Genomic DNA, 26,120 nt, shown 5'->3' with positions numbered 1-26,120 from the left:
GTGGTTCTTTATTTTCTATTCTGAATAAAGACTATTCTGATATTCTCAGATCCACAGTACAGAATTTCTGTCAGCCTGATCAGTCAAAGTTGTGATGTGTAGATGACATTAACTCAAGGTTAGATTGGTAATAGAAGGTAAATCACTGTTACAATTGTGGGGTTAGCTGAAGTAGCAGACATTGTACAGATGAGGGCAGCATCACTCCAACCAACTGGGAGCTAACAAATTGAGGTGAAGAACCAGCAACAAATTTCACTGGTTACTCTTCCAAAGTCTGACGTCTTGTTTTGAGATTGCAGCATGTTACAATGAAATTAAAAAGAAGACAGTTGAAATGTTTCCCTGTGTGTGTGTGTGTGTGTGTGTGTGTGTGTGTGTGTGTGTGTGTTCTGACCTTTGCTGCTGGACTCAGCTGTTTTGTTGCTCTGCTCCCTGCTTGCCACTGAGCTGACGTGCATCGGCAGTGAAGACTTCCTCTCTGGTTCGTCCTGATAACAGAGAGCAGTACAGTTACTGACTGTTCACATTCTTTACACAACTCAGTGTCTAGAATAACAAGGGGACTGGAAATGTGTGGTGATGTGCTGAACATATATGGAAGCAGAGGAAAAGAACAACATGTCATGTAATCTTAAGGACAAACATTGCCTCTTGGAGAACAATCTTAATGAATACAGTCCTTTTGATGTTGGTGAAATGTTTTTTTCATGGATCCGACAAGCAGACAATTACCTTCTTGACAGTGATCTCCTCCAGCGAGTTTTCTTTATAGATCCTCTGTTTCTGTTTGGCCACAGAGATCCAGCTGGGAGAATCAGATCCACCAGAAACACCACGAGCTGCTGCTGCTGGGTCTGGATCAATTACACAGCAGATACTGTTACACCACCATTCAAAGTGTGGGACTGTTCCAGCTGAGAACCTCCCTGTAAGAAAACTGTGGTAAGTGAGTTTATGTGTGTGTACACACCTGAGATGCACTTGGTTTTAACTCCACTGTCTCCGTGTACATCTGGTTTCTTAGGAAGGGCAGGCTTGCTACTGATTGGCTGACTTAAGGAAGGCTTAACACCGATTGGCTGTGGAGGATCAGCTTTACAGCTGGTTGGCTGAATTGGAGACTCGGTGGGAGACTGCGAAAGAGAAAACCAGACAGTTAGTCAATTAAGCTTCTGACTCTACATTATCACTGAAATGAGACAATGAGGAAGAACTGGCCAATTATCAAGTTCATACACCAAACACTCAGGGGCAGCATATGGTATACATATGGTAGAAATTGTTTTTTTAACAGCCCCATGTCCTGTGTAGCTGTCATTCAAGATGTGCATGAGAGCCAAGTAAAGAACGGCTATTAAGCAGGTCTTCTTCTTCCTAAAAAGGAAGAAGATCTGTGGACTGTACCACCTGCCCGCTTGACCACCACAGGATCAAGAGCCTTCAGCCGCTCTGCTCCCTGCCTCTGGATCCCCCTCCCTAACAATGATCCTCTCTCCATTTTCAAATCCCGTCTAAAAATCGTTTTAAACGTGCCTATTCAGTCTGATTGTTCCATTTGGCCAACCTATATCATGTTTTATTTCACCTCTGTGTTTTCGTCCTCTGAGCTGAAGAGGTGAAGAGTGGACGTCTTCCTCAGCCGGACTCCGAAGGGATTGTCAGGGTTTCCCTCTGCTACGACAGAGCTTTCTGTAGGTGGGAGGTGGAGAAGTTGTGGTTTCACTTTATTTAAGCTCAAACAGACAGTTCATGTCACGTGACTGGAAAAACCGAGGATGTGGGTCATAGTGAAAATAGAACATGCAATTGCAGCTCAGGACGCTGAAAGAAGACAACAGTAGAAGCACCCAAACATATAAAACAGTATGAAAGGTCATGTTCCATGTGTCTACCTTCTGTGCTCGCAGCAGCTGAGGCCTGAGGTTTAATGCAGGATGGAGAAGCTGGTGTGTTGCTCTGCGGTTTGACGGCGGTGCTCCCAGCGTTCCTCACTCTGCCTGGACTCAGCACCAGGTCCACCTTGGGCGAACTCGCCGGCTCTGCTTTCACATCTGGATCCTTCTTCACTGCAGTTTCAACTTCCTCTCCTCCGTGTCCTGGGACAGCAGACGTCGAAGAGGAGCTGACGGCGGGCGGAGAGGAAGGAGGAGTCAAACTCTGAGATCTCTGCCAGGCGGGCGTGATGGTGAAGCGGACTTTACTCTGATCGGAAACACTGGACGGCTGGTTGGCTGTTTCCTCCACAGATGCAGCAGGTATAGCTTCTCCTTCTACTTTTTCTTCCAGGGTGGACTGTTTTTCTTCCTCTACTTCCTCCACGGTGTCAGCTTGCTCTTCTTTTTCTGTGGCTGCTGCGAGATGAGAAGGAGGCTCAGTGATGTCGTCGTTAATATCTGCAGCAGTTGGAGACTGCTGGAAGAACGATGGGGCTTTCTCTGAGCTGGGAGAGATTAGATTTATGTGGATCATGCTGGTTTTACTGGGAGAGACAGGCCCCCTCTCTTCTGATTGAGTGTGATAAGGTAAGTCCTCAAGAGACAAAGAAGAAGGGTGAGCAGGGACAGTGGCTGTGGCTTCAGTTTGATCCTCCTGTTTCGTGTCTACACTGGATAATTCCTCTGTGTTTTCTTCTTCAGTTTCATCCACATCAGGATGTTTTGTTTCCACGTCGTCCTCTCGGTCAGATTTTTCTTCTGAGAGCTCGATCTCTTCCACTTCCACAACTATCTCAGAGTTTTCTTCCCCCTCCTGCACTTTGTCAACTACTTGATCACCAAGCTCTGTCAGGGTTTCATTATCACTTGTGTTTTCAGTGGTGTCATCTCTGACCACAGCGGATACACCTTCATCTCTCTCCTGCAGTGACATAGTGATCCCAACCTCTTCATCTGCTGCATCAGGGAATTCCTCCATCATCTCCTCTGCTTCCTCGCTCTCCTCTTCAATTGCTTCCTCTGCCTCCTCCACTCTTGTACTCGCTTCCTTCACCTCCTCCTCTTCCTCTTCTCTCTTCACCCATCCCTCATCATCCACCTGTGGCTCTTTCTCCAGCTCCATCACCTCCTCCTCTCTCTTAGTCTCTTCTTCTTGTCTTTCTTGCTGAGCGTGGATTTCAGATTTTCTAGAGAGCACATCATTTTCCTCCTCAGGTTCAACTTCCCCCACATCCTCGTTCTCTGCTGCTGCTGCTTCTTCTTCCTGCTGTAAGACAAAAAGAAGAGGAAATTATATATTACATCCTGTAAATGTTTTGTTTTTCATGCAATACTGTAGAGAGTTTGTCAACTGCAGTTCAAGAGCATATATACAAACAGATGTGTTCTCCAGTAGCATGTTCGTAAGATTTTCTAAAAGATTCTGTCATTCAACAGTTTTTATTGAAATGAAACTAAATTCATTAATGATCTACATCGGCCTTTTGAGTCATGTACAGATAGTCTGACTTTTTCCAGGGGTAAAAACTGCTAACAGCAGCTAACAGGTGGCGATTGAGACACTTTGGCTTCACTTTTGGGAGCAGTCATGTCGTCCATCTTTATACATTAGGTTGTCAGCAACACAATGATGTTGGACCACAAACTCTGCATAATGTTTGTTTTCACATCACAAATTTGTTGTTGTACTTACACAACATCAAAATGAAAATGTAATAGGACATAATATGTTATTTATTATGTGTTTTTTGGGGTATTGCGACAACTGTTGCAGTTCAGGAGTTGGTAGAACAATTCCCCAACTGGAACAATTTACCTCAGGATCTTAATGCAGCACAACATCCACCTTCTGACACTGTAAAATCATATGTGACAGTCGTTCACCTCCATGTGACTGAGTCTGTCCCACTTTGCTTTGCCACATACGTCTTTTAGAATCTAACTTATCATCGCACGATCCTTTCTTTTATGATATGGCTCTAAAACTGTCATAATTTTTAGATATTATTTTTCCGATCAACTGCTTCATTTGATTTCCAACAGTGAAACTGAAAACACTGTTAAGAATTAAACGCAGTATGAGTATTGGTATACGGATGAATCATCGATCTCGCATGAGGCCCATTGAGCTCTATTCAAAATAACGGCTAGAGCTTACAAACAAGGATAGTTACATAAATCCAAATAGTACAAGTTAATTAAAAATACATACACTATGTTGAACGAAGAGTTCCACAACCAGTTCTTCTTCTTCCTCTTCTGCTGCTTCTGCTGCTGCTGCTGCTGCTGCTGCGTCTTCTTCTTCATCCTTTTCTGCCTCTTCCTCAACAGGAGCAACTTCTTCTTCAATGGAGAGAACAGAAACTTCTTCCTTTTTCTCGGTGGTGTGATCCAACATTAGAGAGGGAGCAGCCTGATAACCGACAGGCTCATCCTCTTCTGCCTCCTCTTCCTCTACCTTCTCCGCATCTTCCATCTCTTCAAATTCTTTTTCCTTTTCATTTGTCTCCTCTTTCATCTCTATGACGTCGTCTTCTGTATCTAACCTCAGTGAGCAGGACGTGAGGGGAGTTTTCAGGGAGCTCAGTACCTCCTGTAGGAATGAGCCCTCCTCCTCTTCCTCCTCCTCGTTTTTCTGAACTTCATCTACTCTCAGTGCCAACTCACTTTCAACCTTGCTCTTCTCTGCTCCGTAGGCAACACCCGGAGGGTCCAGTAAATACTCTCTTGGGCCAGCAGGGGGCTCTGGTGTAGCTCTAGAAGCAGAAGGCAAGAGTTCAGATTAACCGGAGAAGAAAACAAAAACAATTTAGGGTGTGAGGAGGAAATCACATCTAATCACCTGGGACTGTCCAGAGAGGAGGCTCTGGAGCTGGGCTCCGAGGAGGGCGGGGGCTGGGCGTCGGGGGCTTCCTCCTCTGACAGACTTGGCTCATGAGGAGAGGAAATGTCCAGGCTGTGAGAAACATCCTGTTCTGCCTCCGACTCATCCTCCATCTCCTCCTTATATCTTAACAGAGATTGTCTGGAATGCTGTGATCGTTCTTTCTCCTCCTCCATGTCTCCTTCTCCTTCTTCCTCTTCCTCCTCCTCCTCCTTCTCCACTTTTGGTTTCAGCTCATCAAAACTTAGAGCTGGATCACAGATGGAAACAAAGGTCTCAGAACAATCTGATATCACACAATGGCAGCAGGTTTATGGAAGTCGGTAGTTACCAATATGAAAATCAAATAAATAATTTCAGAGGAATTCAGCAATTATGATTTATAAATTCAAGTTTAAGTTGAAGATAAATTACTGTTATTGTGAAAGTATGCCAGAGAAAATAATGATAATTGATAAAATTGGCAGTAACTGTGTACTTTCTAATCTGAAAAAAAGGTTTTAAAAATGTATGCACATGCACAACAAAACCAGATGTAATTTCCCTTGAATGAAATGATTTGATTGTAATGCTGGTAATAAGAGACTACCACACATTTTACTTTAGGTACATAAAATCCTCCTGACCTTCTGACATCTGTTCTTCTTGCTCCTCCTCCGCAGCATCTGTTACAGTTGTGTTCAGCATCTCATCCACCATGGAGTCTCCCTCTGTTTTCCCCTCCGGCTTCTGCATAGTCACAATACATTAGAAATGACAATTAGCTCTCAAATGACAATCAAGTTATTGATCAAGTTAAACCCAAACCCTTTAACCTGAAGACGCAAATCCACTAAGCCCTACCTTACCCTGATTGGCCAAAAGGTCATTAACACATTATGTTATTAATAGTATGTAGCAACAAGCATCCATACTTCCCCATATGGAGGCGGTTGGATACACCTCAGACTGGAGATGCACGTGTGAAAATTTAAAAGTCATTCTCTAGATTTATAAATGTGTAAAAACCTTGACATTTGATAAAGAGTGTTATGAATTCTGTGGAAATACAGAAACTGCAACAACAGGAAACATTAGTGACAATGTCTTTAACAGCAACAGAGCAAAACACGAGTGTGGGTAAAGAGCATTTGTAAAGATTAGAGAATAATCCCCTTTTTACATAACCTGGTTTTCTATGTTTAGATTTGGCCTTCGTTTCGATTGGGAATAAAATGTTTGCACTCAAGATGAAATATGCTGCGATGTGGTAACATGTCCAAGAAAAACATCAGGGGCAAGAGAAGGACAGAACAGACAAGTACTGTGTTTAAAATCAAACAGGTTGGACATGTTTGCTTCGTTCTAACTTGTTCCATCGTCTGACAGTGTTTCTTACACTGCTGTGATGTCAACATATTTCCAGGTCCCTGCATTTATTATAAGTCACACATGTTTATAATAACCGATTGGAACAATGGCCAAAACTATTCAAATAAAACCCAAGTTGTAGGAGAGTAAAATGGTCCTTTAGAGGATATGTATTGTGTGTGTGTGCTTGTGTTAGTGTAGTCTTACACTGGCAGGTTTCCTCTTGGCTTTGAGTCTCAGGCCTCGCTTGTGTTTGGCAGCAGAGTTGTCCAGACAGCCGAAGGGACTGGCCGGCTGACTGAAGTCTCCTGGAACCACCAGGGGGCTCATCGCTCTGCTGGAGGCTGCACAGGACAGCTGGGGACACAGACACAAACACAGAAAGAGGGTTTCAGAAAAAAAGTTCCACAAATAACTTGTTGACAGAGTAAATACTCCTTAGGCATTGTATTCACCAGGTAAATTAAATCCCTGCTACAGCGCCACAAGCATTCAAATATGTGTCATCATCTGGAGACACCTCTGGATGAGTCTCCAGTGAGAAAGACTGTGATTTGTCCACCCATGTCCAGGGGAAATGATATCCACATGTCACTGTATCCTCAAAGTCTGTCTCTCATTGTGTCCCTGGGGAGCAGCTCCAGGCACAGCTGGTCACATTGCACATTTGAGTTATTGATCTTTGTCGGGTTTTACAGCCTCTAGCCTTTAAACATTAAGGGTGGAGAGGAAAAGAGTATGTTCAGACTGAAACTGAAATGATGACGGCAGTAGATAAAGAATCCAGAGGAAATGAAGCAAGAGCAGCAAAGAGAGAGAGTGAGAGACAAGGAGTCCAGCTGTATAAATATTAGCTGTCCTTATCTGCAGGAACAACACCAACTCTGTCATTGCTGCAGAGGTTTCCCCTCTGTCTACTCTCAAAAATTCCCATTCTGACTCATTTCAACCTCTTCTCCTCCAAATTATTCCCACACACACTTGGGCGACCTGAAGGATTGCAATGACAGTTTCGGAAAACAAAATTCAAATTAATCTCTTTAATCTTATCAGTTACATTGTATTGTGTTTGTGGCAGATGATAGACATCTGCATACTTGGCAAATAAAACCAAAACTATCTGCATGACTAGATACCAAGAGATGTCTATTCGAAAAAACATCGAATATGAAAGTATGTGTTTATAATGTGGGTGAACTTTACCTTTTAGACTCACATTCAATCAATTGTCTTAGTCACACCTGGACTGAGAACATGCATCATTCAGAGGATTATGAACGCTGTTCTTCTTTATTGTGTGTGTGTGTGAGAGAGAGAGTGTGAGAGAGTGTGTGTGTTTGAGGGAGAGAAGTTGAGGCAGATTTTGAAAGTTATAACTACAAGCAGACATGCTGACTGCCAGAAAAAACGTGGAATGCACCCTTAACGTGCGGACAGACACACACACGTTTGTAGTTCTATTTTAGTGAGGACACTCATTGGCATAATGCATTCCCTAGCCCCTTACCCTAACCCTAACTATCCAAACTAAATGCCTTACCCTAAGCCTAATGCTTAACTTAACCTAACCTAAACTTAATTCTAACCCTAACCACCAAAAAGTCCATTAAAGAGGGGGTCGCAAAGTGAGGTCCTCACTCCACAAAGATAGCTGTACAAGAGCACACACACACACACACACACACACACACATCCTGAGGTCCTCATTGAAGCATCACACACTAAGCGCATGACAGTTATTTACTGTGCTACAGACACAGTATTCATTTGTGTCTGTGTGAAATTCCTGAATGAACCCGAGCTGAACTAGAAAGTTAAATTGTTCGGATTCAAGTTTCAGACCCTTGAGAAGAAATGCCTTGAGGTTGTGTTTGAAAGATACTTCACCACCTTAAGTCCCACACATTGATTCCGGCTCAATCTTCTACATGCAGTTATAGGCCACTTGGGAGCAGTAGAAACAAGCCTTATTCTCATCACTGACATAATGATTTATAGAGTTGTTATGTGTTAGCATAGAGTTGGAGGGATTAAGTGATTAGCATTAATTCCGGGTTTAGTTTCTATTCACTTGATAAATGTCAAGTTTAAATATTCACTCTCCTTTTAGCTCTGTTTTGTTTTCCGCCAAGTCACAAAAATAACTGAATACTGAAAGACAGCATATGTTGGAAAAATAACAACGGCTGCACTCTTTCTGTTTGCAGTAAACATAAAGACAGGCGGATCCAAACCCAAATATCCCAGCTGAGTTAAGGCAGATATGAACAAACTGAATTGGAATGAAAACAACTCTATTTTTGGAATAAAAATAAAGTCTCCATAAAGTCTGACTTCAGTTCCCACTGCATGAAAATGCTCCAGAAAGTGCTGCTGCGACTACATTTCACAAGTCGCTGCCGTCCTCTTTGACTGCGTCCCTGTGTCTGGAATGCACTTTAAAAGGGGATATTTTCAGGTTTCTGCGTGCATGTCTTTGTTGCTGGCTGTTTGTGGTTCTTGACTGGCAGAAACTCTCCTGAAATTTAAACTGCTCTATCATTAAATGCTCATTCGTCATACTTTGCTGACTGTGCTTTTAGGACACATTGCAGCTGAATGGATAGTTGAGTGTTTTAGGACATTTGTCTTGTCATGAACTGGCACTAATCTCTGTCCATTAATAAAGTCAATCGCTTTAACTGATGGGGTTGTCATGGAGCATATGGGACACTTTAGGTCACATGGGGTGAATCACAAACACTTATTCAGTAGGTCAGGAGACTGATAAAGCAGGAAAGAGAAAGAGTAAGTGAGGATGAGGGACTGAGAGAGTGATAGAAGAGAGGGTGTAGAGAAAGAGATCAACAGGGGCTTTAGTGTGTCAGTGAATAGAGTCGAGCATGAATCCATGAGATGTTTTCACCATCGTAGTCACCTGAGGAGAAATTACACTCACAAAAGGCTCCAAATTCATGGATCCTGCAGGTTCCTCCTGGTCTTTATAAGTCACATATAATAAGAGATGACTGGAATAGTTGTTTAGCTTAACAAAGAGCCTGGCAGGGGATGGGTTTCCTCAAGCACTAGAGTTTGTTTTAAATGTGTCAGTTGGAGCACATATCAAATATGTTGAGGCAGTATTTTATTTAATACAACGCTGGATTTTCTGTCATGGGCTACTTTTGTACCAGATGTCCTCCTGGACTAATGACAAAACCATGTCAAGTATAAAATGTTTACACATAACTGGATCAAAGATTTCCAACCCTGACAGAAGGTGGCTCAGCCAGATGAGTCTACATGGAGAGGAATCTTCAAAGCTGCAATAATCCATTTTCTTCAATATCATTAATTAATCTAAAAGGACATTTGACCAAATCGTACTGATGGGTCGCAAAATAGTTGGTAGTCAACAAAAGACTTTGAACCAACTTTTTACTGACATTTGAATTCTCAGCTGGTAGGCCAATGTTATCTGAGTTGTTTTGAGTCTAACGGTTAATAGACATTTTCTGTTCGAGGAAATTTACTTATTTTTACGCTGTAACTTTGTCAAACTACATTGGTCATTTTACACTACATGGCAGATTCAGTCAGTGTATTATTTTCCGGTTTTAACAATTTACTAAGAATATAATTTTTGCATGCAGCTTGATATGCTACAGCTGCCAGGAGGAATATAGAGATTATTTTCTTCAGTGTTGCTCTGTTGAAAGTAAAATCTGTCATATGCTGCCATATCCACCAGTATTGAATGTGGGTAACTGTTTTCGATACTTTGGTGGGCTTTTACTGTGAGATCCCAAATATCACTATAGACCACTTGTCGAACATACGGCACATTTTATCACTCATTCACAGAGCACACAGTTCATTGGTAACTAATTGACGGTTGGGAGACATTTTAAAGCTAAACACAGTCTCAGAGGCTCTGACTCTGAATCAACCCATTGATAAGACAAAATGAATCTGTGAAGGTGAATGTAACAGACCTCTTTAGCCTACTGCTCATCTCTGCACAAGAGATTAGCCACAACTAGCAAAACCCAAATCTCTGACCAAACTGATGGCGGCCAAGTTGCATCGGAGTTAATGGAGGGGCCAAGTTTTGTCAAGGAAAAATAATTTATGGAAAATAAAAAAGTATGTTAATGGCTCTTTGGATTGACTTTGATAACACAGTGTGGAGCACTTTATTAAATGTGTGTTTACCTGGTCGTCGTCACTATCTATTCCCTCCAGGCTGATGAAACTGCTCCTCTGGGCCTGATTCAGAGACATGGAGATGGAGAGAAGAGTGAGTCTGCAGCCTTCAGCTGGACTGGTAGATGTGGGATCACATTCAGTAATATGCGTTACCATGGCTGTGTGAAGAGTGGTGTATTCAGGTGGACTGCAGGGCAGACCATCATCCTCAGACATGGTTCCAGCATCCTCTGTCCGCTTCACGCACATCAGGGATGGAGGAGAGCCCAGTCTCATGGCCTGTTTCAACTGGAGCTGCAGGAAAAACAATTAGAAAACTTGATTTATCTAAGAATCCAAAATCTGGAAACATACACATGTAGATAATACAGGAGAGAGTTACGATGTTTTCCAAGTTTCTTTTGTATGTAGTGGCCATTGACTGTAATTAAAGATGGACGACACTTCTCCTCCACTTCCACCCACTGTCCAGAAATTAAGCCAAAATATCCCAGGTACGAATGCCGCCATCTTGTGCATTTGGAGTCCCAGTTGTGATTGGGGGATGAAACCGTTGTACTGGGGTCCAGCCGATTCAAGCGCTCCACCAATCATGAATCCATCATGACGTCTCTGCATTATCTGCAACTACCCTATTTAGTGAGATACAGCTTTAAAAAAAACAAAGCAAGTTCAAATTTGTATTTCGTGTTTGTTACAGCCCAGTCTAGGTTATATATATATATATATATATATATATATATATATATATATATATATATATATATATATATATATATAATAACAGAGAACTGCTAGGACTCATTAAGTGTTTATTTTAGCCTGTGTGTGTGTGTGTGTCTGTGTCTGTGTGTGTGTGTGTGTGTGTAAATGGTCTGTGCTTTTCTAGTCTTAATGACCACTCAAAACGCTTTAAAGTACAGTTTTACACACACCCACTAACACACATTCATACAGTGCATCTATGTTCAGCACTTTCTATCTCTATCTTGACACTTCAGTACTCGGAATGGGGAAGAAACACTGACCTTCTAGTTAGAGGATGACCGCTGAGCCACAGCCGCCCATGTGTGTGTGTGTGTGTGCGCATGGTAGGTATCACAGAAACTCAAACTAACAGAGTTGTTATCTGTCTGTTAAGTGTTCGGCACTGTATCAGTCACTCAAGGTCTCACTGACTCAGGTGCAAAGCAAACACAGGACAAAACAGCTTTTCTTCATCTGGCTTGTCCACTAACGACACAGACACACACACCACACAAAACCACACACACCACACAAACCACACACGCACACTTCCTTGATAAGAAATACACAGACCAGTACAGTTTAGTTAATGTACTTCAGTTGATACATTTACTTAAAAAAAAAAGACAAACATTGGAGCTCCAACTCAGAAAGGGACACAGGGAAAGGTTATTCCACTGTTAGCACCATTACCAGTTTATTTACGTAACCATGTTTGAATTATCCACAAAAGAACAGTATCTAACGTTATCTTGTGAGTGACGAATATACACAATGTTAGAAGCTATTCACCTTGTAACATATTCATCTTTACATAATGTGTAGTTTGGCTCCTAACAACTTAATGGTCAGTTGGCAACTCATTAGCTGAGCTTGGGCAATAAATTGTATATCCAAAATAAGTATTTATACAATAGACTGTATATAAAGAAATTCATATTCGACATGAAACAAGTTAATTTACATCTGGTTTTAAGACTAAGTCCTAAAAGGTGGCTAAACTAGCGGATTTAGCTACACAATGGTGTGTACGAGGGTCCCTGAATGCACCTCGTAGGACGATATCAGCAGACTTTTAGGATAGAAACATTGTTTTGAGTCGAATATGAATGTCGGGCACTGCGGACACCACATGAGCTCTATGGAGGCATGTTGTGGTTTTTCCGTTGTTTTATTACTTCTAAAGAAGAGGTCACTATTGACTTCAATTGTATCGGAGTCGACTGCTACAAAGTCATCTGAGACTCCAGAAGTTCACCCGCCCCTCCATCCTTAAAGGGATAGTTTTAGTGAACTATCCCTTTAAGATGTTTAATTTCCACTCCCCTGTAGGAAGCTTAGTGGAGCAGTTGACTGAAGATTAACTGAAGGTCAGTCAATCCAGCTTGGACTCACGTCTTCTCATTTTAGACCTTAGTTGTGACAGACATTTATTATGTCTGTCTGCTGTTCTTTACTTCATGCAGTCCTTTCATTAAGCTTTGACAGGCTCTTCAGTTGTAACCTCTCTTTGTAGCACACAACTGCTCAGCCTGTCTCAACTGACACGTTTACCACATCACAAGGCTTTACATGAGTATCTACATTCTGACTGTGTGAGTGTATTTCATGGTACATTCAAATCCCTGAGGTGGAATTACACTAAGTAAATATAATAAAGAGGAGGCCAGCTGGTACCACTGTCTTTCTGTCAACTCCTTTTATTGATTTATACTGCTCATGACAGCAGAGAGCAGCCTGGGTCACAAGACGTTCTCACGTCCAAACTCACAGACTGCGATTCTGTATTTGTTTATTATTCCTTAATAACCCCTGCACTCCAATCCTCTTTTCTCCTTCCTGCCTCCGTAGGCAGATCGGGGTCACTACGGCATCCTTGACATCGCAGGGATTTACGATCTCTCTTAAAGAAAAATACTCAGTCACAGGAGCTCAAACCTGTTTCCTTGAGTTGAACATTATTTCAAATAAAACCAGGCATGTTTTTACCTGTAGTGATTTCACTTTCCCGTGAATGCTGTCCTGAGATGCCCCCAGAGCCTCGTTGGCCTCCGATGAGTCAGAAACAAAGACAGAGTCGTGGGACAAGGCCTTATTTCCCAGGCTGATCTTTGACCTTTAAAGAGCAGGAAGAGGAAGAGATAAACAAATCACAGAGGAGAGGTTTCACAGCTTCTTAAATAAAATAAACAAATAAAGAGAGGTGAGTGTTTGGATGGCTCACTGGTTTGGAATAAATCACATAAACTAACAATGATGTAGGTTGAGAATTTGTGTCATGTACCACCAAGAGATTGAAATTACAGTGAGATGTTTCCTTTGTTTTTTGGCTGGTTTTCTAAAACAGAATAACTTCAACAAATCTGGAGTGGATAAATCCTGAGTGAGGAAAAGTCAGTAAAGCTGTGGCAGGAAGTGGCACAGCTTTAAAAAAACGAGGAAATCAGGAGTGTCCACAGGAAGAGACACTCTACTACTTGTTACGAAAACAGGAAGCCATGAGCCTCCACTGAGTTGAGTTTGTCAGAACGGGATAAGGATGTTAGAACATCACCTTCCATTTTTAAATGACCTCTGACCTTTTTAACTCAAGCAGATACATTTATCTAAATGGAGGGAGGAACTCTTTAGGTCATCTGAGGCTACATCCATGCAAATACCTTTTTCAAAGCGATCTCTGCACACACAATTGTTTTTTCTCTATATTAGTTCCATCCTAACACGCCTGAAAACACGTAGCCAATCACGTGACCTCTTACAAACATAGCGCATGCGAAGGCATTCGATCCTGTATACACTGAAATTTATCGAATAAAAGCTAATCTTAAGACAACAGGGTCAGCAATGCTTGTTATTGATTATCCATCTTGTGTTCTAAACTGCTAGCGGAGGCCAATTCCTGTTGTTTTCTTCTGGAAGGTCAAGTGATAGGAGCCAGACGAATCACCGAAGGTAAAATCGACACCAAAAAGAGCCAATTGTGAAAGTCTAGGCCACTGTTCTGCACTGATCAGCATTTTAGCAGCTCTAAAACAGTGGTTAGGTTGTGTGAGAACAACATATCTATTAAAAAAGAAGTACTTGAAGAAGTCATTGTACATTCATAAATATTAGCCCTTTGAATACGTGCGCCATGGTTTTCCTGTGCTTATTTCTATATGCATGTCTGTGTGGGTCCAATCTTACCCAGAGCCCTTATCCTTCTCTGCTCGGGTGAGAGCGTTGTTCTCTGATGTTTTGCTGACATCGTCAGTTGATTGGCTGGCTTTAAGGCCCGCCTCTGCTCCCGCCGCTGACGGCTCCTTTCTTTTCTTCCTGGCAAATAATTTTTTGAACGTCTGGAACTTGGACTTTTTCTTTCCTAAGAACAAAGAGGCAGAGAGACAGAAAATATAAGACACTGGTTAAACCGTGATCGCAGTAACATTCTCCTGAAAGCACTACCGTGAATGATTACAACTTCACAGTCACATGTTAATAAGGACTACACACAGCATCTTTACACACTGCCCTCATACGTCCTCAGTAGAGTAATTAATCCTGTGTTCAGGTAGGCACCTCAGGAGAAACCACACACAGAAAGATGTGTGTGCACAGATATACAGTATGCACACACACACACATGCACACAGTGGGGGCATGTCCATTAACGCCGCAGTGGAAAACTCAACAGCTCTTTTAAAACTCCTTTAACAGCTACAAACTGCTTTCATTGCTTTCAGTCAGCGAGACATTCACAGAGCTTGAACTTCCCACTGGTCCTCTCCATGTCCCTGACATCGACAGGGCAAATCAAACAGTGAACACACAGAAAAATGCATTGTTTGGGGCTTGAGTCTGTTTTTTAACTATTTTCAAAAAAACATTCAAGACATTAGCCACAAGTAGCATTATTCTAGTACACCTGTTGCATTGTGGGTAATTTAGGCACCAGGTTTGGACCGGGAGAAGGAATGTGCAGTTTAAAATTGATGATTTGTCTGGTTCCTTTGCATCAACTTCTGGTTATTTGTCCACCATCCAATGTGCAGATCTAAATCTCTGTAATCACGCAACTTCCTATCGGTGATTATGGTTTTGTTCGATTCTACGACCTCTGAACTGACCAGGGACTGCAAATGAACACTTCAATACAGACAACAGTCATCCATTACAGCAGCTGTGGCTAAGGATGTAGAGCGGGTCGTCTACTAATGAGAAGGTCGGTGGTTCCATCCCAGGCTTCTAAGGTCTTCGTGCCAAATTGCCCATAACACCTGTGTCAGCAGTGTGCGAGTGGTGAATGGTAGAGAAAGTGCTGCGCATAGATGCAGTGTGTGAATGTGTGTGTAAATGGGTGAATGGCAAAACTGAACTGTGAAGCAGTCTGAGTGGTTCTCAAGACTAGAAAACAATATATAAATACATTAACCAGCATTTACAATGGAGATTAATTGAATATACTAACAGTGTACAGACATATTAACCACCAAGGACAACATAGAGGGAAACGAAAGGAAGCTGTAAACAGAAGGAAGGAACAACAACACAACTGTGATCCAACTATTTTGAGAATTCACACCCCTGGGCTACAAAATAGTTTCAGAAGCGCTTTTAAAAAGAGAGACATTCTTTTTATACCTTCTGGCTGTGTCATGTTCGTCCTTCTCCCAGTAGGAATCTTTGAGCATTCCTTTCTCTACAAACAGTATATACTTTCTGCTTGGAGTTAAATCACAGATAAATACACGTATGGAATCTAAACCTGGTACTGGGACCAAGGTACTTTAGATTTTCTCATGAAGACATCACAAAATAATGATTATTTATTACCCCTGCCAAGGAGGTCATATTTTCATCCTTGTCTGTTTGTTTGTTTGTCGGTTGGTTGGTTAGTTGGTTTGTTTGTTGTTGTCAGCAGGATTAAGCTGAAACTATAGGACAGATTATAAAACTTGCTGTAAGGATGGGGTTTGGGTCGAGGCTATGCAATTTTGGTGCAGATACAGGAATTTTAATAACTTTCTTTAACATTGCAAGATAGAATGGTTGTTTGTTTTTTATATATATATATATATATATATTTCTTTTAACGATTTCTAATTAATTCCTAATAAATAATGTACCTAGAAGAAAAAAATGTGGCCTATTTAGGGGACTGATATCTATGGGTGTGGGATATCTGGTGCAGGTTGATTGAATTTAAGGGAACTGTTGGGCCTTGGCAGAGGCAACTCCAGCATTCCTTTTACATTGCATTCTATATAGACCTATTATATTATTATATAAGTCACAAGCTGTCTTTTATTTATGGATGGACACATTTTGCTCATACACTATTTTGATGAGTTGCCACATTTTGAAAAGACATTTTAAATCCAGCTTTTATGAAAGAATGTTTGCTCCAAATTCCTCTCTTTTTTGTCTAATGGCACAAAGTGAACGGCTCTATTTACTTGAGCAGCATCCAACATGCTTCAAATGACACTTCAGAGGCCTCTCTGCACTGCCAAGATGACAAAATCAGGGGGAAACACCAGCAGTCAGTGCCATTTATTGTACTATTTTAGGCACAATACACTATTAAGCTAAAGGTCTACCCTCATAGAGAGTTTGAATAGGCCACTGCTTCAATGGAAGGTCAGTGTAGCACAGTTATTGTGGGGCTTGGATACTGTAATTCCCCAATATATATTCTTTCAATCACAAATGTGGACAAACACACACATGCGCAACAATAGTATTATGGGGGTTTTAAAGCAGTATAAGGTCAGTATTAGGGGGAGCGTACACAATGGGAACATATTGACCTTTGACTAGAAAACAATGTGGACAGAAGGAGAAGTACAGAGGATGAAAACATGTTTTCATTACAGAGAACTTAGCACATGGTCCCCTTTTTTTATTTGGCAATTTCACAAAGTCCCAAAAAGTGACACATTTAAAGTTCTATTTACTGCAGGAGGGAAGCAGGAAGGAGGAAAGGTAGATCTGAAGCTGGGAAGAGGATGAAGAGGAAGTAGAGGTCTGCAGTATGTTCTCATGCAAATGGAGAACAGGATTATGTTACTTATAACATGAGATATTTCTGTATCCTCTTCCCCTCCAGTAGTTTGAATTAGTAAAGGGTTTGAGTGATGTTTGAATACAAATGAAGTATGACTGTTGCTTCGTGTTGTCAGGCATTGATTCAAACTTAGTAACAGAGGTCTGATGAAGCAATTAGTAAAGTGAAACTGTTAAAGTGAAGGTTGATATTGTTACTCGTTATAACATATAATACATAGTAATCAAACTGTTTCAAAACAGTTTTTGTTTGTGGGAACATCATCTAAACCTGAAGCCGATGGGTAAATGTTTCCCAGCAGCTGACTGTAAATCTGTAGTGCCTGAACATGTTTCTCCTCCTTTCACCTGTCACACTGTTAGCCAGCTACCATCAGTGATACAGGCTGTTTGTCTCTTCAAAAAATTCACACTCAAAGAGCTCCTGACCTGATGTTTACTTCGTATTACACTGGTACTAACGTCCATCCTGAGTGATGTGATCACAAGTTGTCAGTGGAACGTCTATACGACCTAAATGAGATCACTCAGACCACATTTGGAGTTGGTCTGGGACGCATATGAAGAACCAGGTCCTCACCTGTCTCTGACCTTTTTTTCAAATGGAAAAAGTCTTTACGTATTATAATACCAGTTAATACCATAACAAGTGAAATTAACACTGTCCACTTGTGCGTGGATCTCTCAGGATGATGTTAATATAAAGAGTGTGTGATTCCCGCTGTTGCCTGACAAACTCCAGCTCACTCTCTTCTGTTATTTTCCTGCTTTAAGTAACAAGGGAGTACAGCTAGCATTATCTTGGCTTTAATTTTTTGAATGGGTAGCTAGTGCGTGAATTTTGACCAATCTAATCACAGTACCAACAAATTAATTTTACCGTTAAATTCTATAAAGTCTACAATTACAAAGTAAAAATAAATCTATTAAATACAAATTAATCAATACAAATGCAAATCCCATCAAAATGTATACATTTGGTTTTTATGTCTTTCTCCTGGTAATTGTAAAAACAGCACCAAGGATGTACATTGTATATAGTTGTTTATTTCTAAAAAATAATACCATTAGAGTTTTTCTTATTTACGATGTCATAAAGAAAATTTAAATACTTCCAGCATTGAAGATCTTAGGTATAAGATAAAATCAATAAATGTGAGAAGGCCCAAAATGTGTATCTTTTTTGTTGAGGGACAAACTCAAATTGCTGATCCAATTAAAACACAGCACATTCTACCAGGCACCAATCAGAGATGAGCCATCGTCTTTATGAGTTGGAGATGATGATGATAACCTTCTCTGTGTCTTGATTTCCTGCCAGCAGCAGTAAGAAGATCTGGATCGATTAACTTCACTCTCTACTGTGATTGTGTGCATGTAGATAAACTTTCATGTACTAGCATCCACCCTGATCTGACAGTAACATGCTTTGCTATGTTTATCCTTAACAGAATCTGGGACAAACGTGGCACCTGCAGAATTTAAAGATTGACTCTATATTAAGTTAGTTTCGTAGCTGTGGTCACACACAGCTGTCACTGCCTTAAAGAATTTTAGGGAAAAACAGTTGAACTGGAGACAAAAGTTTTTCATGTGTTTTCAGTGAAGAAAGAAACTGTGAGTACAACTGAATATATGATCAAACTGTTACCTGAGCACTCCTCCTGGACCTCGGCAGGCTCCTGATTGGCCATCACATCTGGAGGTCCGGATGCCAAAGCAGCACTGTCACTGCTGCGGAGGACACAGAGAGAAAAGCCAGAGGTCAGGATTACTGTTCCTTAGAATTTCTTCTGTCACACTAATACTCATGCTAATACTAATATGTAGTTGATACAGGATTCATTGGATTGATTTATTTAGTTTGCACATAAAAGCAGTGTATGAATAAATACCCACATAAAAGCTCAGTCGGAACAGCATGATCAGACAGTTTTTTCTACAATAACACAGATCATTGTTTGTAATACACCTTAAATCCTCAGAGTTTTCTTTTCAATCCCTTTTGGACAACAGACCTAATCGTGCAGTCACAACACGACGCCACTGGGACTTGATGAATGACTCATGGTGAACACTGAGTCATCAGCAGCCCAATGGGCTCAGACTGTCTATTTTGTGTCTCCTGTTGCTGTATTTATCTTAATCCTCCCCTATCTTCTTGTATTGCTCATACGGCAGCCTGACCACTTGCAATGTGATCAGGCTCACTGGATTACAATGTGATTAAAGTCCCATTGGAGTGCCGTGACTGTGGGTGAAAGTGGTCTGGCTTGAGCTGATGACAACATGTGAATTAACAAAGGACTCCGCAGACAGCCTAAGTTCATTTGAAGGATTACATAGTCGCACTGGAGTGAGCAACCACCTTATAAAATAGTCTCATAAACCTGCTGGATGATCTCCTGAATGCATTGACATTCATCTATTTCTTAATTTCTCAGAAAATGAACATGTGCAGTCTATCTTATGTAAATTGTTGAGATGAACCTCTGATGTGTTGTTTAAAGTTCTCTCCCAATCCAAGCTGTTGCGTTACACTTCAGTCCGGACCAAACCCAAACTGCAGCCCAATCCTTCACTACAATCCAAACAGTCTCAACAGAGGCATCTCAGCTATGTTTCCAGTCCTCTGCTCCGCTCTGCCATCCACTTCTGTCAGCTCAAGCATTCACCTAAGCACCAGCAGATGCCCAGCAACCTCTAACACATACTCAAACAGACATCAAGTGGTATTACAAACCAACCTCTCATTGCACAGCAGCATGGATAGAGAGGTTTTTTTCCACTCAGAGCAGGACTTATTGATTTCACACTCAGGTATGGCAATGCTCTCACTCAAAACCCTGTGCTCGCACTCAAACATGCCCTGCTTGCACTCACATTTCCTGCCTCCAGCTTCAGGTCATCTCCTCGCTGGTTCTATGTGCACATGAAACCTCTGCTCTTGGATTTTATTTTTCAAAATCCCCCGACCAATAGTATGTCAGGTATAGTAATGACAAATGACTGATGCTTTTGGTACTATTGTTAATAAAATACAGGGGGGAAATTGAAAAAGGATGGAGACTTTTTTGTTTACTAGCAACAGTGTTCCCATGACATTAAAAGACCCTTGATTTTGCTGCTCCATGTTATCCAGTGTCCTCTCCAAGAGTGTCAAGCACACAGACAGGAAGCTGGTGTAATAATAAAGCAGTGGAGAGCTGAAGAGCATGAACCTGGTTAAAGTAACATGTCCATACGGGACTCTAAGAGAAGTGAAGCTAACACACCTACAACGAGGGTGGGAAAATACCATTTGTCACCACTACACCTGGCATTCTATTGGTTGGGGAATTTTGACAAACTTGCACAAAAAAAAATAATTAGAGAGCAGATGTTTCACAAAACGGTGCGGAGAAGAGCTGAAGCTGGAGTGCAGTAAATCTAAGTACAAACATGGTAATTTTAAGTGCGAGCGCAGGGTTTTGACTGAAAGCATCACAAAATCTGTACGTGAAGTCAATAAGTTCTGCTCTCGACCTGAAGGACCACCCTCTTGAATAAAGAGAGGAAAAAAGACCCACGTGCAGCGCATTAGATTCTGGCTGCTTCGTGAACCTCTGCTGCTTGAGGCAACAGTATCAGATCTCAGGATCAGATAAGCTTCAACATGATGAGAAATGTATAAGCATTGATCTGCAAAAACCCAGTTTCTTATGGCATTTTTAATCAGTCCCTCCACTTGATTTAAGAGGACAGTTATTGAACCTCCTCCAGCAGACAGGAAGTTTGAGGTCATGTGAGAGTTCAGCCCCAGCATGATGAACCAGCTTCTCTCTCTCATACAGAGGGACCATTAATTCACCAAGTTTTCATGACTCCCTATTCTAGTCTCAAATCTAATTAGCTATGCACTGTATGCAGACGATTTCCTGCGCAGTTTGGCAGGAAGCCGACTCATTACTGATATTGTGCTTGGTAAATTGATATCTCAGAATAATTGTTGCTGTGTCACAGATTGTGTTAGTGCAGTCATATTCACAGATGTGTTTGGGGAGAGGAGAGAACAGAATGTTTTCTTAGGCCAAACTTAATAAAAGGAACTTTTCATAACTATAAGCTTCAAGGCATTAAGCCTCCTGAACATATGATGTGGTGGGCTACAAGTCTATGTAGATGTGCAATATCACATAAGTGAACGGAGGTGAAAAGGACAATGAAACCATCTAAACTAATAAAGGTACCTGTTTTTTACTGGTTTGGGTAACAATTACATTTCTAGGTTCTTTGGTTTTTAAGAACTAGCTTCACATCCCATACTGTCAACTCTATTTGTTAAGCCACCAATCACTTTTCCATAGATTTTTCTATGGTAACAGGGACACTTGCATCCATCCTCTTGGTCACAATAGATAAATGTAATTCAATTCTAATTTATTTTGTCTGCAAGAGTCCATGACCTTTAAAAGTATTCTGGCCTTGAAATAATAATTTTGTAGTAAATAAAATTTTTTTGCTTCTAAGATCGTTCTGTTTACCACTGTATGGTAGAGCCATTGGAGATGATTAGCTTAGCTTAGCATGGAAGTCGGATAACAATTAACAAATAATATAAATTGTAGTTGTCAAAAGTTTTACACATAGTTTGTGCGACAGAAGTTAAAAGGTATATGTAGGTTGTAAAGTAACATTTTTTTGTTTGCATACAGATAAAACAAAAGGCATTTTCCTATTCATCATAACCAAATTTATATTTTCTTAGCCACAATTCAGCAAAGCTAACCTCCTGCTTCTCATACAAATATGAGTGTTATCAAATCTCATTCAACTCTGCAAAATACCCTTTTTTTCCACTTCTAATCCAACAGAAGGACATTTTCCACAAGCAGAAAATTAAATAAAAACCTAGAGTGTGATCTAGAAATAATATTAAAACTAATTTAAATTTCAACTAATGACCGTGGTACCAGGTCAAACCAAACCACAAGCATATTTTGGATAACTGTGAGCCAACACAGACGAGAAGTCCTTAAAGCACTCTGTATAAAATCATAACAGCCATTGAGCTTGTTTATCAGAATAACCGCCTCCATGACAACCGAGCAAACTCCGCTTATGAAGACCATGTGATCTGGGTTGATAGCTCCAGGAAAACTGGTAAGTTGAGCTTGAGTTATGTCTGTTCTTGCAAAACACTATAATACAATATATTATAATATGGTGGGGAAATCGTTGTTTCTTTTTGGAGCGCTTACAGGAACAGCCATGTTTTGTCACGTTTGTTGTTCGGGTGAACAGGCTCCTTCTCTCCATTAGGGAAGCGGCTGGAGAGCTTCTTGTCAACTGTGTTTACAGTGAGTTTGTATTATAGAAACAGATGGAACATTCCCGAGTTTGTTGACGTGCTTAAGGGTTTGCGTCAGTATTACCATTACAGAATGATTAGCTATTACCATCATCTTCACCCTTGTTGAGTCATGACAATCATTAACGCCCCCCTCTTCTCATTTCTCATGGCCTGAGACACAAACATACAAATAAATGAGATTTGTATCTCTTGTCCCTTTTGTTTATTTCACTTCATTGTTTGTAATATATTGGCGATGAAAAGACACAGGCTGAAGTTGTTGTTATGAGCTGATAACATTGGACTGATCCATTTCCTGTCTGATGCCACAGGAACACTACAACCAAGAGTTCAACACACACACACACGCACACACAGGTTCATGAGCCTTATTAACATCTCTAGGAAACAGATGCAGACACATGGACAGAAACAAACACAGATAAACAGACGCACACATGTTGTCTTTGATATGAGCTCAGAAAACGATGAAGTGAAGGAGGAAGAGGGGAAACACAACACAACCACTGGACTTCTTCTCTACCCTTCTCATCTCATTATTATATACCAACCAACTGTCCATCCCTTTACTGGCTATACTAGCCCCATGCACGGACTTTACCACTACATATTCTTGTATATTTATATATATTTGTTGTTTTATATATATATATGGGTTATTGTACTTTCCACTCCAGCAGCACAAGAACAATTCCCTACTGGACACCGACACAATCACATCATTGCATCCCATTCCTGTATCTGTATATATATTCTCCGTATGTGATTTATGTATGTATGTCAGTGAGGTGTTTAAGTGTTAACTGTATAAGCTACTGGATGATCTAAATTTCCCTCGGGATTAATAAAGTATCCATCTATCTATCTATCTATCTATCTATCTATCTATCTATCTATCTATCTATCTATCTATCTATCTATCTATCTATCTATCTATCTATCTATCTATCTATCTATTGTGAGGGGTGGGGAGACTGAAAATACTATAATATCCATACTATTTACCAAATGAAAAAATAAAGTAACATTATAAAATGTACTTTTATTGTCTGTAGAGATATTTGAGGGTGAAGTGCAGAGTTATCCTAAATATCGCAGCATTTCATTTATCACTGAAAATATAAGGACTGATACCCTAACTAGGGGTAGTTTAACATTTTAGGAACTATGGCCATTATCTCAAAATTTGAAGAAAAATATTTAACACAGTAAACCGACTGAGAGCTGCAACCTACTTTTGGATTAAGCAATGACATAGAGAGCATATGGTACAATACAATACAACAATTCCCATCTGGAAACGCTGTAGAGATATGTCTGCAATGCTGAGAGACTTTAGCAGTTAGCTTAGTTAGCAAGAAGAAAGCCAGTAAGAAAGCTTTAGCCGTGCTCTCTCCAAAATGTAGAAATATGCTAACAAACACAATTCTAAAGATCTATGTCGTAGTTAATATACGAACATGGTATCAATCCTCTCCATTTCGAATTCGGACAAGATAGAAAATGAGTTTTTCCCAAAAATGTTAAACTCTTCCTTGAGTTCAGTTAAGTTCAGTTTCAAATTTCATTTGATGGAGAGTGCCTCTCACTTAAAGGCAACACACAGATGAGATTCTACAACAAAGGGAGAAGGTCAAAATCAATGTGTGTTTTACTATCCTGAGCAAGTGTCAGGTTCAAGATGAGAGGGTCAGGGGTCAACATGACTGACCTGCGCCCACTTCCATAGCCGGCTCCCCATGGTGACATCCTCCGCTTCATCTATGAGAAGGATGGAGGGATGACAGGGAAAGGAGAGGAATGGAGGGAGAGGAGAGATGGGTTTATAAAGAAAGCAAGAGAGGAGGACAAGAGAATTATAAAGAAATATTGAGGATGAGCGTGGGACACATCAATAAAGTGCAAGGAGAAGTGAGAGAGAAGACAGTGAGAAAGCAGAGGACAGGGACAAACACAAGACAGAAGGAGGGAGGAGGTCAGAGAGAGGGGTTGTGGGAAAGAGCAGCATGAAAAGAAAGAAGACTCAGTTAGATAAACAGAAGTATATTAGCAGGAGGCGGGAGAAAAAAGGCAAAACAGACTAAGAGTAAACACGGGGGCCTTCCACTGTAGAGCTCTGCTGAGGGTTTCAACCACAGAACGTAGAAAGATTGTTTTCCGACTTACACACGTTACTGTAAATAACCAAACAGATGGAATGAAAGAAGTCTGAATTAGAGAAGAAAATAAGGCTTGTAGAAAAACCAATTGTTTTAAATCAACCAATTTATTTGAAGTTACTGGAAATTGTATTCTAATCAGATATTTATATGACAGCTGAGTAAAGATATAACTTACTTGCTATCAAGTCAAACTAAATGTCTGCTGTCGGCTCACTTTCATCGATCAAATGATTAATTTGACATTATTGTTTGGTATGTGAAAAGTTCCAGATTCTGGGTTGCACTGTAAAAACACATCCCTGCATGAGACCTAGTCTTTATGGGCAGTTTTTTAAGGGATGTTTTGATTTACTGTGAGCTACCTATAGAAGCTGCAGTTAAGAGTTCCACAAGAAGTGAAATAGTGAAAAACATAATACAAAGAATCAAGGATCCCATTTCTACACCATCATACACTCAGATGCAGTTTGTCTCACAGAGGCTCAGCAGAGGTTGAAGTGGACCAGACTCAGTTTTCTGTCACACATTAGATAGCTGCGATACAAGTAGAATGGCACTTAGTAGAGATCATACCTCTACCAAGGCCAAACAGTCGCCTTATAAAACCAAATTTAAACTCACTACATCTGGATTTTATTTGGATCTGCCCCAAATTCTACTCACTCATAAATATCAGTCCCCTAAACACCCCGACCCGGATCCACACCAATATGTAATGGGCTCTTCTTTGGGTCATGCCCCACCCTTTCACAATATTAAGTGGAAATCAGTTGAGCAGTTCTTGCTCACAAACAAAACAGACACAGATATAAACATAGCTCCTTGGTGGCAGTAATGAATAATGAGGCTGGTTCGCAATCAGCTCTGTTATTTTACAATCATAGGAGAAAGCTGTCTTAAATTGATTATTTATATTGCACCCGGTGATTCTAATTTTCTGTCCACCTTATGAAAATGAAAGGGAAAATATTAAACCCATTCCAATAGACAACATATTTGTTTTGCTGTGTTAAACAAATATATTGCCTGAGCTGAACGTAATATGACATAATAACATCTGACATGTTAAAGAGGGTGTGAAGAACAATATAATTGTATGAAAAACACTAAAACTCCATTTGACAGACACAGTGTAGCATTTAACAAGCTGCAGCTCCCACTTTACTTTATATCCTCGTATATAAGAGCAGGTTATATCACTTCATGAAATGAACTTGTTATTCTACGAAATGCAAAACCACAACAGTCATCTCAGAGCTTTACTTGTTTTCATTTTCCGCCTGGCTTTAGGGAGCATTGTTTTCTTTCGGAGCACTTTTTAATTATGAACATTTACCATCCTGCATTGTTCCGAGACAGTTCTCTGGCAGCTGTTTATTAACTTTATCTTTATTTCAGATTTTAATCCTTCTGCAACATTGCACTCCAGTGTAAACACTGTCAGGCACATCATG

At 40.6% G+C, this 26,120-nt stretch overlaps 1 protein-coding gene across 4 annotated transcripts in view; it reads right to left on the bottom strand.

Moving 5' to 3' along the window:
• The window catches only part of zgc:66433 (uncharacterized protein LOC321250 homolog), a 46,598-nt gene that overhangs the window by 2,293 nt on the left and 18,185 nt on the right, over positions 1–26,120 (bottom strand). For 2 of the 4 annotated variants that reach the window (XM_061079036.1, XM_061079038.1), the window contains 13 exons: positions 18,803–18,885; positions 14,293–14,467; positions 13,096–13,222; positions 10,366–10,653; positions 6,379–6,528; positions 5,448–5,550; positions 4,780–5,071; positions 4,150–4,693; positions 1,896–3,204; positions 1,589–1,692; positions 974–1,136; positions 736–857; positions 398–491 (listed from right to left, as the gene is read on the bottom strand). In XM_061079036.1, coding sequence (XP_060935019.1) covers positions 398–491; positions 736–857; positions 974–1,136; positions 1,589–1,692; positions 1,896–3,204; positions 4,150–4,693; positions 4,780–5,071; positions 5,448–5,550; positions 6,379–6,528; positions 10,366–10,653; positions 13,096–13,222; positions 14,293–14,467; positions 18,803–18,885 — 3,554 coding nt within the window. The remainder of the gene's footprint in view (positions 1–397; positions 492–735; positions 858–973; positions 1,137–1,588; positions 1,693–1,895; positions 3,205–4,149; positions 4,694–4,779; positions 5,072–5,447; positions 5,551–6,378; positions 6,529–10,365; positions 10,654–13,095; positions 13,223–14,292; positions 14,468–18,802; positions 18,886–26,120) is intronic. The other 2 variants (XM_061079039.1, XM_061079037.1) reach the window with 2 other exon arrangements.

Source organism: Limanda limanda, chromosome 10 (assembly GCF_963576545.1).
Source record: "Limanda limanda chromosome 10, fLimLim1.1, whole genome shotgun sequence".
In the NCBI taxonomy this organism is placed as follows: Eukaryota; Metazoa; Chordata; class Actinopteri; order Pleuronectiformes; family Pleuronectidae; genus Limanda; species Limanda limanda.
Note: the sequence above shows the minus strand (reverse complement) of the source record. Positions and strands in the feature narration are given on the sequence as shown.